General features: G+C 41.8%; 1 protein-coding gene across 3 annotated transcripts; it reads right to left on the reverse strand.

The window, feature by feature from the left end:
* Positions 1–594: 594 nt before the first annotated feature.
* On the reverse strand, positions 595–11836 carry LOC115055839 (zinc finger protein 771). Of its 3 annotated transcripts, XM_029521863.1 has the most exons (4): positions 7792–7884; positions 7503–7713; positions 5567–6194; positions 595–2964 (listed from the first exon to the last, which is right to left on the reverse strand). In XM_029521863.1, the coding sequence occupies exons 3-4, from the start codon at positions 6142–6144 to the stop codon at positions 2061–2063; spliced, it is 1482 nt and encodes a 493-aa protein (XP_029377723.1). In that variant the 5' UTR covers positions 6145–6194; positions 7503–7713; positions 7792–7884; the 3' UTR covers positions 595–2060. The 3 variants fall into 3 exon arrangements, with proteins under 3 accessions (XP_029377723.1, XP_029377724.1, XP_029377722.1); XM_029521864.1 differs by lacking the exons at positions 7503–7713; positions 7792–7884 and adding an exon at positions 11761–11836; XM_029521862.1 differs by lacking the exon at positions 7503–7713 and having other exon boundaries at positions 7792–7905.
* Between the last annotated feature and the right edge of the window lie 6543 nt (positions 11837–18379).

The following is an 18379-nucleotide window of genomic DNA, read 5'->3' on the forward strand; positions in this document are numbered from 1 at the left end:
TGCAAACAACTAATTCCTGTTTTGTTTGCAGCTTTTTGTCTAGATATTTTGTCCATGTTATCAAATTGAGACATGTTTTTGATGATTTAGGTCTACATATTGTCTCAGACAGTCCAAAGATCTATCACCAGATGGAAACAGCTGATTTCTGTTTAAGCCTCACCATGGAATTCACTGAACTAGACTTTGCCATTAGTAAATTGGACGCCAGAATCATTTTATTAATATCTGTACAAGCAATATTTTGTTTTAATTGACCATTTTTGTCCAAATGTCTCAGATTGTCATCTCTCTTTGAGAAAATTGATATTTTACGTTGACTGTGTGAAGGAGCTGCTTGTGTTTGTACTTTCTCACACAATTTGTTAAAGTGGCAACTTTGGCATCAACAGCGTCTTTTGTTTCATTTAAGTCCAAATGTCTATGCGAGAAAAAAAAAAAAAAATCTAGTGAAGGTTTTGTTGTTTTGTTGATAAAGTGATTGGAGGGTTTGTAAAACCGGATGTATACTGAGTCTTTTCCTGTCTTCCACTAATGATGATGACAATGCTAAATGATGAAGATGTCTGATGTTGCTACAGTAATGAGGGCAGCTAGGCCAGGCATGGCTTAGACACTCTCTTGATTTTTTTTTTTTTTTTTTTTTAACTCGTGAATCACATTTAAATACCATTTTTATTTATATATTACAACATTGTTCCAAATTCATAAATAAGTAGTGCAGTTTCCCCTTCAACCTCCACCAACACCCTGCTGCTAAAACGAGAAACCCAAATGTCGGAAGTTGCAGGTCGGTCATGAAACACATCCCGCTGAAAAACTACAAATATGGCCGACGAGCTGCAAGTAATAGTCTTCATGCATACATTAATGTGGAGGAACATCAGCTCCAACGGATCAGCTTGTCTGCCCAAATTTCACATTTTAACCTTTTAAAATGTCATACAGCCAACAACACATAACCTATCAGAACTTTGTGCCAATAAGAACTTTAGCCAATCAAAATCACTCAAGGGCATGTGGGTGGGGGGGACGGGGTGTTGACATCCTAGAGGAAAAATTAGGAGAAAGAAAACAAACATGGAGAATTAGTGATTGCTGCTCTGATGGAAACAAGATTAGACCTTTATGGAAGTTTATCAACAACAAAAAAATTCTGTAAGAAAAAGTTTTGGTTTGGTTGTAAAAAAAATTTTGTTGTAGAGTTGAAATGAGGATCAACTGAAAGACATTTTAATTTCAGATTATGATTCAAAACTCTTTGTTAGAGATGTACAGCCCGTGAACAAAGAATACAAGAAACAACAAACTCGATTTCTGAGGGCAAAAAATTTGAAACATAAGTTGGACATTGTTTTTTCAAGATCCAGACTAATCTAAGTGAATTAATTTCCTGATTTATCTAAAATAACACTTTGTCATTAATAAGCTTCCATAAATCAAACTGCCCTGCTGCTGTTTGACCTCAGGTTTTATAAGGAGTCTATAATCTGTAGACACTCTGTTTTCCACATTGCTCTGCATGCTTTCAAAGGTCTTGGGGCTGATGGGAACAGGTGGTAATGAGTGAGTGTGGCCTACCACAAACAAGCAACACCAGCTTTCCTTGGGTGACTAATGGGAAATGGAGTGTGGCAAGGGCAAGATGTACCTGCCCAGCAACCTTACAGGCAGGTGGATGAGAGGGCGCGACTGTGGTGGGGCAGGTCAGTACAGGCTGTAGGGGTTACACTTTAAATCTAATCCCATCCTGAAGAGCAATTAGCTAAAGGTCAGTTATGACATGCCATACGACCGTATATGGATGTCCTGCTGCTATCTACACCAGAGAAGAATCAACCTGTTCCAGCCATCAAGACCTGGACAACCAAACTGCCTCGAGCAGCCCAGAATCTCTCAAGTACTGGTCTAGAACTGGTGGAGAGCTGGTCCAGAACTTTTCCAAATTAGAACCTTTCTAGAACTGGTTCCAAACCAGTCCAGAGCCAGTCAATGCTAATTCAGAACCAACCCAAAACAGGCCCAGAACCAGTCCAAACCCTGTCCAGACCTGGGCGATATCACTCGGAGTCAGATTCCAGTGGAGCGGTTTCATCTAAGATAGGTCTCTTCCGGCGTTTGGCAGCAGCGGTGCGGGCCCGCTGCTCCTCCTCCATATGTGCCTTCTTGTGGCGAGAGAAGCTGGATGAGTGCATGAAGGTCTTGTTGCAGGCCGCACAGGTGTAGGTCTTGGTCTTGGTTGCAGGAAGTCCAGTCTTGGCATGAAGTTGCTTCCGGTGTTGCTGCACCTTCCCCCGCCCACTGGCATCCCCCACCCTGTGGGTCTGCTGGTGCCGTGCCAGACTAGAGGCGTGACTGAACCGCTTTCCACATTGGCTGCAGCCGTGGCGACCAGCTCCTCCTGCATCTCTTCCTCCTCCATCCTCCTCCTCAGAGGTGGTAGACCCTCGTTTGCCAGTTCGACCTCCCCGGCGGCGCCGATTCTTCTTACAGAGGGTGTAGAAGTTAGGCTTGTCGCGGGAGCAGAGCTTGAGGCGGATCTTGAGGTCAGATGATGTCTCCCCAAGGTTCTCCTTACCAGGTGTGTAGTTGTCCAGCAGCTCCTTGACATGGGTCACTTGGTGCTTGGACAGCTGTGTGGACGTCCTGAAAGTCATATCACACTGAGGACAGGCATAGAACTTGTCACCACCCTGGCTCTGAATGATGGCGGTCGCCACATGCTGCTGCTGCTGCTGCTGCTGCTGCTGCCTCTTGGTCTTCTTGTTCTTGCCACCTGCCTTCAAGGAGTGGCGCAGGGCAGCCACGTTGGGGCCAAGGGCGATGTCCTTGGGGATTCCTTTTCCTTTCTTGTGGATGAGGCGATGGCGTGACAGGCTGGAGCTGTGGTTGAACTCCTTACCACAGATGTTGCAGGGATGAATCCGCCGCTTTCCATGCAGCCGCAGGTGACTCCCCAGCATCCTGACAACAGATAAATAAACACAACATTAATTAGGGCTGTATCCTCATTATCAATTAATTGGCAAGTTATGTACCCTAATTTTTACAGTTCAGTTTACTTCAGAATCACTGGAGACTGGAACGTTTTTAATATATATATATATATATATATATATATATGTATTAACCTGATTTAGTGCCACCACTACAGACTGAGATCAACGAACGTGGATGCCAAAGGGAACTACTGTACTGATTTGAGCCCTGTCACTGCAGTTGTCCTATGACTACCTCCGCATCTGAGCAATATTGTATTCTGTGAAAAGAAAACCAAACTGAGCATGGGCAGAATCTGAAAGAGTGTGTGACTATCTCCCGTGAGCACACAATTACTAATAGGTTCATATCCTGGTGGAGCTTAAATACACACAGTGCACCATCTACTGGTGACCAAATGTTCTCCTCGTATACTTAATACACCCTTTAAAATCCCACAGTAGTTGTCACTGCCCACAGGTGACAACATATGTACCTGGTCAAAGCAAAGGTGGAAAAGCTCGCAGCAGAAGTATTGCTGTGTATCATTTTTATGACATTGAGGCTTTCATTTTGAAATTCAACATGACACAATTGACTGCGCTGCGAGACACTGAGGTTGGGTGCTATTATACTGATGAGCCAATGTTCTAATCAATTCTTTATTGGTGACTGATTATTTGTGCAATTTAAATGACAAAACCTTGACTGATCAATCAAAAATGAATTCATTTGTTTTGTTTAGAGATTTATGTATCTTCTCCCCCCTCTCTGTGTAACAGCTTATTTGTCTCGAAGTCAAATCAGTTCCATTTTAAACGAATATCATGAAATTACAACAGATGTTATCTGGGGACACTTTTCATTTGAAAAACATATGATCAGTGTAGTTTGTCCAGTTTTTCAAGATGGCAGACCTGCTCAAGCAATAATATTTAAGGATACAATGGTGACTGGGTTGGCCTACAAGCAAGTCAGCAGGTCACTGGCAGTAGTGCTGAGGAACAGGAGATAACCATGGCACACGGCATATTCACACTCAGGGATCAAGGCTGTTTGTTAGTTGTTTTTTTAATTGCCATCGCATACCAGGACCACATTCAGTTTGTTTTTACATAATATAACTATGCATCATATTATTTTTTGTCATACTTTATACATCACCAATATACAGACTGTAATTATTATTGAATTTTCCCAATCGCAATTTTATTAGGGGCGGCATGGCCTGGGGTTTTTGGTGTGGAGTTTACATGTTCTCCCCGTGTCTGCATGGTTTCCTCCCCCCATCCAAGACCTATAACGGTAACAACATTATAAAAGGTGGGAAGAGTAATCAATTAGATTACTCGTTACTGAAAAATGTAACGCCGTTATTCCCATCGCTGCCAAAGACAGGCATGTTTGGGTTAACTGGTGACTCTCAATTGTCTGTAGGTCTGAGTGTGAGTGTGAGTGGTTGTTGGTCTCTGTCTGTATTGGTGTGTTGGCCCTGTGATGGACTGGAGACCCGTCCAGGGTGTATGCCGCCCTAGTCCAGTGTGAGCTGGGATTGGCTCCAGCATCACTCCAGGTGAATGAACGGATGAAAAATTGTTTTAGAGGGACAACCAAAATGATTAGGACACATACCACAGAGGTGTAACCACTGACCAATAAATCTCTGGTTTGAGTCCTGGCAGGTCAGAACAGACCTTTTCTTCTTGTCCATGAAGCTACACTGACCTATCAAATAAAGGCTAACAATAATGGACTAAAGAATACGTGAGTAATGCATTACAGATTTTTACAATAAAGTCTTCAGAAAGTAAGTGGACATTTATCATCTTTAGTCCTGGGATCCAGAACAAACAGACTGAGGACAGACCCAAAGTGAGACTTAGAGAATGAACACTACACTAAATGAGACCAAGTCTCTGTGACCAGCTAACCTGTATCAGCAGCCAACAAGGGTCATCCAGATAATCACAGACTAATAAGTGAAGGAGCTAATGTGTGACATGCAAATACTATACTTATTAGCCCTTAAATCGACCACTCAACCATCACTTTACTGTCTGACACCATGCTTATGTAAACCTAAATACAGCCCATCTTTGAGTTGGCAATAGCATCTGCCTTAATAACTGTTACAGACACTAAACTTTTTTCACAACAATCCAAAGACCAAAGGTGTGTTGAAAACATATAAAGCTGATTGGTTGAAGACGGTGATCTGATCTGATCTGAATGAAGACTTAACTGGAAGTTTTGACTCATGAAACTTACCTGAAATCAGATGATGGTTTATGAGAGTGAATGGCTCACTCTGATGGAGCTGTAAAAGAAAACTACAGAAACCCACTGGTTCAACAGTTTCGTTTTGTTAAGCCAGGTTCTGCAGTTAAACTACCCAAAATATATAATCAGATATCAGCTCAATATCTTTATAGTCTAGAATCTGCGAATGTAATCAGATCAGACTGTATCTGCAGGAGACCATCAAAAGAACATGGCTCAAGATCAGGGCTATAGAAACTTGATCAGAACTTCCTTATTTAAAATATTTAAGTTCTTTGTGCAGGGAGGCTGAACAGTGAATACAGACCTGCTGCCTTTGAAGCTCATCCCGCAGTGAGGACAGGTATAGCGTGCCTCCTGATGTGTTGGCTCCAGTGCTCGTTTGGCAGGGGATGGCGCCCCGGAGCTTTTCCCAGTGTGCGTCTGCTGGTGGCGGTACAGACTGGAGGCATGGCTGTAGCACTTTCCACAATAGCTGCAACGGTACTGCCGCTCGTCTGGCTCGAAGTCGGCCTGGTCCGAGTCAGCCTCACCGTCCAGCTGGCTACTCCCAGCCTCCACCAGCACCTCATGCTCTTCCTCAGTGTCATCCTCCTCCTCCTCAGAGTCTGCCTTTATTTCCACGCTCTGCTCTGTCACCTCACAGGGATACACTTCCTCGTAGGGAGCAAAGAAGGCCTCATCTGTTTCGATCTTCAGCTGGTCAGGCGTCAGGTCCGATGGGTCATCTGAGTCCTTCTTCACACAGGAGATGGTGAACTTGGAGCCAACCTCAGCCCACTTGACCACATACTCAATGGGCTGCGTGTCCAGCTCCACCGTGATGAAGTCCGCACCCAGAGTGTCTGACTCTGACACTGTCAGTTCCGTCTCTGTGTCCTCCATCTTATACCAAGGTGGAGGAAAGGAAGTGTTTTAGAGTAGCACCAACAGGCCTGAGGAGGAAAAATGAGAAGGGGGGGGATGAGAAAGCAAGGAGGAGGAGAATTTGGGGCAGGAAGAGGAGGTAAAGAATGAGGAGGGGAAAAAAAGGGGAGAGGTCAGAATGTGCTGTCAGTTTCGATTTTCTGTCTTTAAAAGAACAAAGAGTAAAAATTTTGACTTTATATCGTATTTTTTTGGCAAATGCTATCTGTGCTGAATCTGAATTCAAACACTTCTGTTATTCTCCATTAAACGTTTTTTTTACAGGAGTTTTGTTCTCATAGATTTAAAAATAAGTGCACATTCTATATTTTAGGATTTTACTGGAGGATTTGCATATTCTGTTCCTTTATGCTTGTGCTGCAGTACAGTCAGCCTTCCGACAGACTGAGGACCTATTGTTTTTGATTGAACTGAATGATTCTTCATAATTTTTTCAGCACTGGTGCCAAGACGTCCCCACCAATTTTCACACATCTCATATTCAGTACAGTATCATTTGAGATAACAAATAAATGACTTACTTTAGTGGAAATGAATTAATGAAAACATTGAATCTTGCAATACGCAGCTTTAATTACATATTCTCAGTTTTACCTCCGAGTGAGATGACAATACGTCAGGCTGAATCTAATTTGATGAACCAACTCCAGCCTACAGACACATCTGATATTACTGTGACATTAAAGATGAAGGGGGGAAAAAAAAAAAAAAAAAAAAAAAAACTATCGATCAGTATCTGCAGCTCTGGTTACTACAGCAACAGTAATCTGTCATTAGACAGCATTTATTCGAAGACAAAATGTCCCTGTGATCACAGTGGACTGACAGTAATAACCATATAAGGTTAGCACTCTCTGACGTCATGGCACATATTAAACGCTGGTGACCTGTGACCTCTATCAAACACATCAAGCCCCAAAAGAAATCGGTCATAAAACATTCATAATGCGATTTATGAGAAACAGCAGAGACGTTTGGCCAAACAACCTAATAATAAAAACAAATAAGTACAATTCTTATTTTTGGCCAAAACGTCTCACCGAACTGCGTTCAGAAATAAGCCATTTTTAATGTGTCCACGGCCGCCAGAAAATGGAAATATGTGCCAGGCAGGCTTTCTATTTTCAAGCATTTTTTCCCAGTTTTAAAGTCTAGGGTGCATCCTATAACAAAGTCGTATTTATTTGACCTTGAATATTGATACAATTTAAAGATTTCTGCATTATTCCCGCGACTATTTCCGACTCAATAACCCCACGGAGGGCGGTTGCTAGAAGAGCATTCATTATTAAAAACGATATTCCATCCAGGTTTACCGTTTTTTCGCATCTTGTCTGAATACCGAAATCATTACAAAACTCTTTAATTCTGTGCGATGTTTGGAATCCTCTTTGATATAATGTTGACTTTGACTAAGAGAGTGGAGGCTTTAAACGCTTCATTTTGTGAGCGCAGTTCCGGGGCTCGGCCGAGCTCACAGGCAGTGATGAGGAAGCAGAGGAGGGTTGTCTCTTCCTTCAACGTCGGCTGTCAAAGTAAAAGAGCACACCGTGTAATAAACGGACATTAGCGTATCTCGAAACGTTTCGAGATTGGGTTACTCACCGATCTTTAACGGCGACAGAGCGGTGAAATTAGAAAAATTTTGCCGGTGGAGACGGTCACAATAAACAGGAAGCAGGGGACGTGGACACAAAGCATTATGGGAAAGGATTAAATGGTTGCTAAGAACGGAAGTCAGCCGCCAAGATTTTCATAATAAAAGCGGCATAAAAAGATTCCTAAAAATATGAATTAAATAAAGTTGGCAGAAAAACATACGAATACGATAAAAATAAGTTTAAAATAGAAAATGAAACATATTTACTGAAAACAAACCTACATAGTATAAAAAAAACGTAAAATGAGAATAAATTTACATCTACATGCAACTATCAAGTACTTTTTAAGTAATCGCTGTCACTCATGGAAAATACACATAAATTAAATGGTAGTGGTAACTGGAAATACTGGAAACAGTAATTTAACAATATTTTGTTGTCAAGCCACAAGGGGACAGAAGACAGGTCGGAAAAAACTCTACTCTATAATGGCTGTATGAAAAGACAAACAGGGCATCCACGTCACAAGTTTCCCATTTCCTTTTTTTGGGTTGAAAATATTCAAATTAGTGATGAATTTGTACTCAGGAGAAACATTAATATAAAGCATCTGAACTTGGCCAGCCCGGTGGCCTAGTGGTTAGCGCTGCTGCTTCACAGAAAGAAGGTTGTGGGTTTGATTCCCTGGGGCCTTTCTGTGCAGTATTTACATGGTATACTCCAGTTTTCCCTAAAGCCACAGTGACTGATGACTCTAAAATGCCCATAGGTGTGGGTGTTTTTTGTCTCTGTCTGTCTCTGTGTGTTGGCCCTGCAATGGACTAGCGTGCTGTCCAGGTTGTACCCTGCCCTCGCCCAATGTGAGCTGGGATTGGCTCCAGCACCCGCATACGACCCAGAAACAGATAAGCGATTAAAGATGAATGAATGAAGCTTCTGAATTCAGTTTTGAATTGTATTTTATTTTGAACTTTGATTATCTCAGAGTCAGCTCTGTAATAATACTCAAATTGACAGATTTCTCTGCTGTCTAACCCTCAATCAGATTAGCCTATCTGCAACTGTCTGTCTCTCTATAGCCGTCTGTAACTGCAACCGTCTATCTCTCTATAATAATCTGTAGGCCTCTGTTGGTTTCTCTCTCTGTATAACTGTAAGTAACTGTAAGTGTCTGTCTCTCTTTAAACATTTGTAAGTGAAACTGCCTGTGTCGGTAAATCTAACTGTATGCCTTTAAAACAGCCTGTAACTATTAGGGTTGCAAAATTACAGCAAAGGTGGAAACTTTTCATGGGAAGTTAGCCTGCACAGGGAACCTATACCTAGTTGGGAAAAAACATCTTCGAAGATGAACTTGGTTAAATAACCAGATTGGATGGAAATTCAGTTTACTTTCAACCCTGCACTATACTTTCCTCACTCACATGAACAGAGCACACTACTAACTTCAGGGCCACTGAGGCAACACAACCCCTGCATCCTCCACCTTATCCGCAACAAAGATTCGATAAACCTGAACACTACAGACAATAATGCCAGACCACTGCAGCCAATGACTACAAACGTCAGAGAACATTTACGTTACTGGGGTAAAGGTATTTGATCTATGTTTTCTCTCTCGCTTTCACTTATTTGGGGTTGCCACAGCAAGTCAGCTCTGTGAATTGCATGATTGACTTGGCTGAAGTTTTTATGCCAGATGCCCTTGCTGCTGCAACCCTTCTGGGCTTGGGGCCGGCACAAGCCTACCGCTGGTTTGCCTTGTGGCTGGGGTTTGAACCAGGGGCCTCTTTATGCGAGCTTTTTACAAGCCATTTTTCTCCACTTTCGTCTACAGAGCAATGCCACGTGTACCATCTGGACTACTGGTTCTGTACATTTGCAAATTATGAGCAAATACATGTCTTAAGAATACTACAAAGATGCATCAGAATTTAATTTAACAAGTTGGAATTTCAACCGCACCCCAACGCCACCCCCCAAAAAAACTATCCAAAATTCCCATTACAAGTTTCTGGAAATTTACCACCACTTTGCAACTCTAGTAACTGTAACTGTCCATATCTCTTGAAACATCTATAAAGGTAACTGTGTGTCTCTATACAAACATCTGTTACTGTAACTGTTGGTAACTTTAATAGTCTGTCTCTTGATCACAGTCTGTCATTGTCTATTTCTCTGTCACATAAGTGTAACTGTCTGTGTGTCTATAACTATGTATCATAGAAACCGTCTATAACTGTCCAGAACTGGGCTCCTGTAATAATCTCTGTTCCCCAAAAGTCGAACCAAATCCTTTTCATCGTCCTCTGGTGGCTGGCTAGAGTATAGGTTATAAACTGTAATGGGACATGGGCCAAACCAAAGAATCTGCACGTCAAATAAATTCTTCCCAGAGATGGAGTCCTGGAAGGAAACAATTTAAAATTACCTGCATTTATGAAAACATTTGTTTCAAAATATGGCCATAGCTTATTCCACATTACATTTATGAAGAAACAATATATTTAAACTAACCACAAACAAATAACGGCCTTATTTTTGTCCATAGTCAGAACACATTACAGCACTCAAAATATAATGGTTTTATGGACTGAGAAAGTAAATTTAAACTGTACAATTATTGCGAAGGCTGTGGCTCCAATTAACATTGACAGAGTAGGAGAACATCTGACGCTGCAGATATGTGATATTCTTTAGAAAGATCAAACACCAGATGTGGTGCTGCCTTGTGGACAAATGCTCTAAGGGTTTTACGCTGCACAACCTAAGGCCTTATAGTTCCAGTGTAGCAAAGGGGCATGACCGAGAAATGGATGCAGCAGTGAGAGACGGGTAGTTGTTCACCAATAAGGATGCCAATACTGATATTATAATAAAGACACGGGTTGGACAGCATAACAAGGAGTGTGGTCTTGGAGACCCATAGAGTTGTCTGGTATTTTTGGGTGTCATCTGCTTAGCAATGGCATGAGAAACCATTTGAGTGAATAATTGGACCCAACCAGGTGGTGTGCATTACAAATGGTAAATTTAAGACAGCATATAGTTTATAAGTAACAATCATCATTATCATTAAATCTTTTAGCGTTACCCTTCAGAAATACAACAGACATGTTTCACTGTTTGACTTCAGTGACTGTTCAGTGACAGATGAGGGATTTTTGACATGTCTTTGATATTTAAGAGTTTACATACTGAGATATTAAAATAACAGAAATGTAACATTAATAAACATATTGATAAAGGCCATTTGAAACATTACCACTTTTTCCAAACACATACTATCTTCGTCCTCATCTTCATTTGCCATCAGTTGTATGTCAGCTGGCATACTCACAAGATGATTCTGTGCCTGCTGATGTGTTTGAATTCATCTATTTTGATGGTTTATCTAAAATATTACAGATCAGACACTTTATGGCCAGAGATGTCTCCACAGCCCTCCTGTGCTCCCAGGAGCTGGTGCTCTTCATCTTCGATCTTCATCATCTTCATCATTCTATTTTGTCTCAGTAGCCTATATTCATCTTTGTGACATTCAATAGGCCTGTGAAAATGTGTTGATGGAAGTGATGGAAGTGAAAGGAAGGAGATGTGGACGAAGAGGAGGAAAAGGAAAGGAGGGAAGGCGATGAGTGAATGGACATGGGGAGAAGATGATGAAGAGGAGAAAGACAAGAGGACATGACGAAGAGGGGGAGGATGAAGAGGGCGGTAAACCCTCGGGCCTCCGGTGTCTTTTCTTTCTTTTCAGCAGCGTCACTGTTTTTCTCCTGAATCGACATTTTGTGAACGGAGGGCTAACCGTATTTGTCCCGGTGTTTCCTCCCCTGTACCTTCGCTCGCGCGCGCGCGCGCGCACACACGCGTCGCCGCTCCAGCAGATAGCTTTACGTTTCAGCCTTTTAACGCTCACACCGCCGAGGAAATGCTCAACGTTATCCGACAACATCAACATTACAAAACTTACGATTCAACCCGGAACGGTCCTCCTCCTCCCGGTTCGCTCTGGATGAGGTCTGGGTCGGTAGTGGACTGCACCTCTGTCACATCCCAACCTGGGAACAGCGACAGCCTGTCGACCGAGCACCGCTGCTGCGGCACGGAGCGGCGCGGAGCGGCAGGTCGCTGGGCAGAGTGGATTAGACGCAGCGGGAGACAGGCGGCGGGCGGCGGGCGGCGGACCGCGCGGATTCTCTCTGATCTGTGATTGGCTGAGCTCCTACGCAGCCTGCTCGGTGGATCCAATCTGCTTGAGCGCAAACTCCGCCAGCAACTGTCGCAAAGTGTCGTGAAGTTGTGAGCCCGGGGAAGTTCGTCTGCACGCCTCCGTGACTGCTGAAAGTCAGGCCTGTCGCTGCGGTGTCGTATCAGTGTTGTTCTCCTTATTTCTGCCTCTCAACCGAAACTGTATTTCCCATTGATCAGTAAGTGAAGTGAGCTCCATTGTTTCAGCGCAGATGTAAATAATTTCCGCCATGTCATGTTAAACTGAGACATTTTAGTTGGTCTTGCTATTCGCTCAGCTCATTGTCCTACTTTACACCGAACTACACACCTTTATTTAACTGTCATATACTGCAGAGTCAGATTAAAGAAATCACCGATGTATCACGACTAAGGTGAGAATCAAACTTCCTTGCAGTTAAAATACATTCAAATTAACATTTTCACTAGCTTCAGCAACCTGATGAAAGCATGGAGACATGAATTGTTATAGCTGAAGTAGCTTAATAATTTTTACTCCATCATAGTGCGTTTACCTTTGGTGTTAAAAATACATTTTGAATGCAGTGTATTGTCGGCAAGCTGCCCTTCCAGGACCCACAGGACATGCTAATGTTCATGGCATGAGTAACACACTTCATGAGTTGAATACACATTTCAACCTGTCATTCTCCAGCCCCCTGCCCTGCTGGTGTAATGTCTGCTGAATGAGCTGACTTCACAGAGACAAGTCAAAATGCTGAGTCATTAACACTGAGGGTCAAAAAACAAAAGGGAATGAGATAATGAGAGACAGGCAATGGCCACATTTATGACTTGTATGACTTTTTAAAGAGGCTCTGGGTATGACAGGTGTATCTTAACTTGACACATTTGAGGAGGTAGGCAGGCTAGGAAGCAAACCTCGAGGTCAATTCAGCATTATTGCTTTCACTTGACAAAATGCGAAGGCCCAGTGCATCACTTTGTAGGATTCAAGACTTCTAATGCCTGAAATAAGATATAACTTTCATACCTTTCTTTTCATCAGTGAAGGATGACCTGTGGCTCAAGAATTTGTCCAAAAAGACACATTTTCAAATTTGTGCTGGAAATTATGGGATCCATATAGCACATTATGGTAAAACAAGGGTGCCAATCAGAAACCCATCAGCAGTTCCCTATGCGTGAACTGTCAAACAGAACGATTCAATAAAAAGTTAGCAGCTGGACTGAGGCTGGCTGCTGTCATTTTTCCGTCAGACCCGGAAAAACAACAGAAGAGCAGCAGATGGAAATTGAGTCCATAGGAAGAAAAGAAACCGTGTGGGTTTTTTCAAACCAGGATACGTGTTTCTGAAGCCATGAATTGATGTTAGACGTGTATTCTCCAAAAAGCAGATCAAAATCATGGATAGTCGGTCAGATAGTGGGTGGCAGGCAGGTGTCAGATCAGCGGCAGTGACTGTGAGTGAGCAGCAGGTGGTGCTCTGTCTCTACAGCTGCCAAACCTGGCACACAATGAAAAACTAATCATTATATATATTTTTTTAACAACAATCACTTGATTCATGCTCATAAAACTGTACAACTGACGAGATGAAAGGAGGAAAAACCATGAACACAAATTAATTCTTGGTATAAATATACGTCCGTGTCCGTGTGTGATGGCTAACCGACCTGAATATGAACAGTCACTAGGACTCACTGAGTTTTTCTTAAAAAGATGATTAAGGAACCAGATTAATCAGATCAAATCTTGTGTGTTGTAGAATAAAGTAGACCAAAGTGCAAATTTATTGAGAATGTCTGCATTTTGACAGAGCTTTACTTAACCTGCACAGCATTTCTAGCTTTTACATTATTAGTTTATCATCTCAGCTCACAGCTGAGGTGTCAGTTCCCAGGACAATTGGTCAGAGGGGCCAGAAAGGGACAAGCATTGAGTAATGAGGCAAGAATTATTATCTGCCAATAAATGTATGCAAGAGAAACCATAATTAAGAATATTTTCACATGGTGTGTTATAAAACAAAGGTTTACAGTGAAATTGGGGCTTTCAATCTGGGCTGGATGTTCATTCTTCCCACGAGCAGTTTAAACCCGTCTGTTTTTTATGCTGAGATTGTGCCATGAAACACAGGAATTGTTACGGTAGTCCACTTGTTGGGTGTTGAGACTGTTATGATGTCAAATGGACTTTATAATAATTTGATTGATTTTCCTAAAAGAAAGCACTTTATTTTAAGATTCACATTTTTCAAAAATGCATTTGATATGTATTTTATATTTTTGATGTGTCATTGGTTTTACTTGTATGGAGAGAAGAACGTGTTTATAGCAGCCTAGGCCTGATTTAAAATCAAGTTAAAAATTAAAAAATGTTGTTGAAATATTACTAAAATATGCTTCATTTGATTTAATAGTAAGCTGTCAATCATACAGCTAAAGGGAATGATAGTATCCTCAACTTGACATATTAACACAGCAAATGCAATTATTTGATGGGGAGACGCACCCACATCTTTGAAATTTAGGCATAAGAAACGCACATGCATCACCACTGGGCCTTTTTGAATTTTACCTGAATAGCCCCGCTATAGTGAGACGATCCCTGACTGTTCTTCCTGTCTGACCTAATTCTGTTTCCTCTTTCAGGAAGTAGCAGCAGAGTGGACTTGTCAGTGGGATGGCATCCACCTGGATTCTGGTCTGGACTGACTTCTGTGTCACTCTGTATTTGTTCATTTATACACACACTGCCATTTACTTCACTAGTTCTGTTATTCATTATTTGCATTTCTTGGTAAACACTTTTTTAGTTTATTAAATAGCCTCCCTTTAACTGGCAACCATTGACACAACTTGTGTTTGCCCTCCTGGTGTTTTTTGAACACTGAGGCAGTTCATGACCTTGGAGAACAAATCATTTTCAGACAGGAATGAGATTAACAGTAACTTTAATAAGATGTTCCATTGTTTAAAGTATCAATCAGCTAAAGCTTCAGCCTCACACTATGATATCAGACTGCTGCAGCTGCTATAAGAATAATGCTGTTATCAAATCAAAATCAAATCAAATCAGATTTATTTGTATAGCGCCAAATCATAACAAAGTTACATCAAGGCACTTTACATATAGAGCAGGTCTAGACCAAACTCTTTATAAATTTATTTAAAGAGACCCAACAGATCCCCCGATGAGCAAGCACTTGGCAACAGTGGCAAGGAAAAATTTCCTTTAAGAGGCAGAAACCTCAAGCAGAACCAGGCTCAGGGGGGGCGGCCATCTGCCTCGACCGGTTGGGTTGAGAGTGGGAGAGAGAGAGAGAGAGAGTGAGACAGGCATTGGAAGGGGGCGGGGGGGGGGGGGGTGTAGGCAGGAACATGTTGTTGCATGAAGTTCATGGAGTTGAGCTGTAATTCAAAATTCATGCTATATGGGACCAGCAGGTGTTGCAGGAACATGGGATGGCGATGAGTCACCACCTGCAGGATGAGGACAGGGAGAGAGAGGAGAGGAACTGGGAGAGACAGAGACTTTGGCAGAACATGGTTAGTAAATGCAGTATAAATGCTTAGAACTGGGTGAAACTGTGTTTTTTAAGAAGGATGGTTCTTATCAGCCCATGCAAGGGGGGAGGAAAGGAGAGCAAGCGAGAGGGAGGGAAAGAGAAAGAGGGAGAGGGGGAGAGAGGGTGACAGGGAGAGACAGACAGCAAGAGAGAGAGAGAGAAGCTCACTCCTTCCCCCAGCAGCCTAGGCCTATAGCAGCATAGCTAAAGAGTAGAGGACTTTAACTTTTTAACTAAAAGCTCTGTCATACAGGAAGGTTTTAAGCCTGGTCTTGAAAATTACTAAACAGTCCGCCCCCCGGACCGATGCTCGAAGTTGGTTCCATAGAAGAGGAGCCTGATAACTATTATCAGTTCATGTGTTGACTCTTTTATTGACACAAGCTATTCATCCTTAAATCTGTGGTGATTCTTCAGACACATACCATTATCATCTTCAACACTGTCATTTGTAAACCTCAGTTTGAAAAGAAACAGGCGGTCTTTTGACCTATGATTTAAACTATTCAACTCTGTCATGTTTCAGACAGATTTCTCTATGGAATTAAACACAAAAATAATCAACAAAAAGCACTGTAAAATTACGAAACTTTGAACACCCAAAAACAAACAAAAAAAAGAGAGAAACCGGACAGACACATTTCAAGAGAAAAGCTTAAAATGTACACTGCAGGGCACCTCTTATCTGTTCAAACACAGATGTCTCCCCTGAACCTATGCTGTCCCCAAAGGACACACACAAACAGCTTTGTTAACTCACCTGAGTGTCAGGGTCAGCTCAGGGTCCAACGCCTCAACAGAGCTGAACAATAATATTCAGTCCATTGACTTGGACCTGTCTTCAGACTTGAACTGGCCTGACAGACTTGGGACTAAACTTCAACTTGTCTCATCTACACTGAGAACTGAAATTGAATCTGACATGAAATTTGAGACATTGGTGTGTCTTGAGTGACTCCAGACTTGACTGTTTTCAAACCTAATTTGAGACTGGTAGACACGACGAAACACAAATCTTTTCCTTAGGAAAGTGCAGTCCTTTCACCTTTGCCTCAGTGTAAACTGAGGCCACTTCATGATTCTCAGTAGCTGACTGTGGTTCCCGGAGAAAGCCAGCTGGTCACATGTGGATCATTGCTCTGTGAAAAAGACCTTTGAACTTCGAGGGCCTCTTTCATCAGGTCAAACCAACAGATTCTTTTCATAAGAAGAACCAAAAAAGGAAGCTAACAGGTGCAGAATGAGTTGAAGAGGAGATTAATCAGGCAAAGGTAAACTATAGAAAGAAAATAGAGGAATTAAACCAGAGCAACAACTGTGAGGTGTGGAGATAAATCAACAGCATCACTTGTTACAGCGAAAAGAAAAGATGGCAATTAATGGGTAATGTGGACAGAACAATAAAACTCAACCAGTTTTTCAACAGATTTTGCCCTGTAATGGTACTTATTTTAGAATTACGTTCTTTGATTTTTCAAGTGCGTTCAACAACATTGGACCCATCATCCTTAGAAACAAGCTCAAATGGATGTGAGTTGACCCATCACTTGGCATCCCGTATCACTGATTACATGACAGAAAGGCCAGAGCTTTTCAGGTCGGGAAAATATGTCTCTGGGACAGTAAAGATAAACATTGGCGTTCCGGCTCCATTCCTGTCTTGCCACATCCAGAAATATTCTGTTGCTAGTGCTGTTGTTTTGTGTATCGGGATGGATGGAAATCTGAAAACAGGGATCTGATTAAAGCCCTCAGTGACTGGAGTCACAAAAAGTGCCTCCTGCTGAACACCTCAAAGACAAAGGAAATTATGTGGATTTCTCAAAGTCCAAGCTCACTCTTCAGCTATTGCATATTTGTGAAGTACTGTAGAAACTTCATGGTTTTATGTGTTGCTTCATCTTTGTGAAAAGATCAGCATTTTAATTCAGCTAGTGTGTCTTAGGAAAATGACTTTTTCTATCAGTGTCTCCTGGTTGTGGGTGTAACATCATCAGCTGCAGTAAACAGAAGGTTTATTGGCACGTTTCTGTGTTTGTGTGTGTATTCAGAACATTTTGGTAATTCAATGAATGTTTCCAAAATTAATTTCGTAACTTAATCATATTGTTGAGATCCTCATGGTGTTATTGGTTTCAATAGTTAAATCTGCTTGTCTGAAACCTGCTGCTATGTGATAGGCTAAGGTCAGCTGGGAGCGTCTACAGATCTGAACTGTTATGGGTGTCATTTACCAATACGAATTTTTGGTATGTATCATCATTACAACTTGAGGTTATGTCCTTCTGGTGCAGATTTTGTGCTTGGGTGTCAGAGTGTACCTTATCTAAGTGAGTATTCTCCTCAGCAGCAGGACTCAACTGTTAAGTGTCAAGGAAACAGGAAACAGAAAAAAAAAAGCTGCAGGTGATTCTCTCTTCATCATACTGAAACAATAAACTTCCTCCTGGCTGGCTCTGGGAAATTCTAAATAAATTCCCCTCAATGTAAAAACAAATGTTTATTTTCTTTACCTGAAACCAGAGTCCACTTCCTGTTTAATTCCGATGAAGATCATCTGATATTAACCAGCTGCACAATTACAGCATCCAGTCAAGAGAACAACTGACATTAGGCATGTCAGCTTCAGATTTACAGTCTAGTGTCAGTGATAGTCATGTCCAAGTTCAACTTTTTGATGCAACAACAACAAAAAAAAAATCTGAATTCCATCACTCAAAAAACAGCCAATCAAGATTGGCTCAGTGTCTTCATGGAATTTATGTTAAATTTCTCAGGGGCTGTGAAATGACTGATGTGAAATGTGTT

This window comes from Echeneis naucrates, chromosome 15 (assembly GCF_900963305.1).
Source record: "Echeneis naucrates chromosome 15, fEcheNa1.1, whole genome shotgun sequence".
In the NCBI taxonomy this organism is placed as follows: domain Eukaryota; kingdom Metazoa; phylum Chordata; class Actinopteri; order Carangiformes; family Echeneidae; genus Echeneis; species Echeneis naucrates.

Bases quoted from the DNA above. Each gene is read 5' to 3' on its own strand.
- LOC115055839 (XM_029521864.1), bottom strand. From the start codon at position 6,144: ATGGAGGACACAGAGACGGAACTGACAGTGTCAGAGTCAGACACTCTG. The intron at 2,965-5,566 runs GTCTGTATTCAC...ATCTGTTGTCAG, and splicing joins ATGAGCTTCAAAGGCAGCAG to GATGCTGGGGAGTCACCTGC.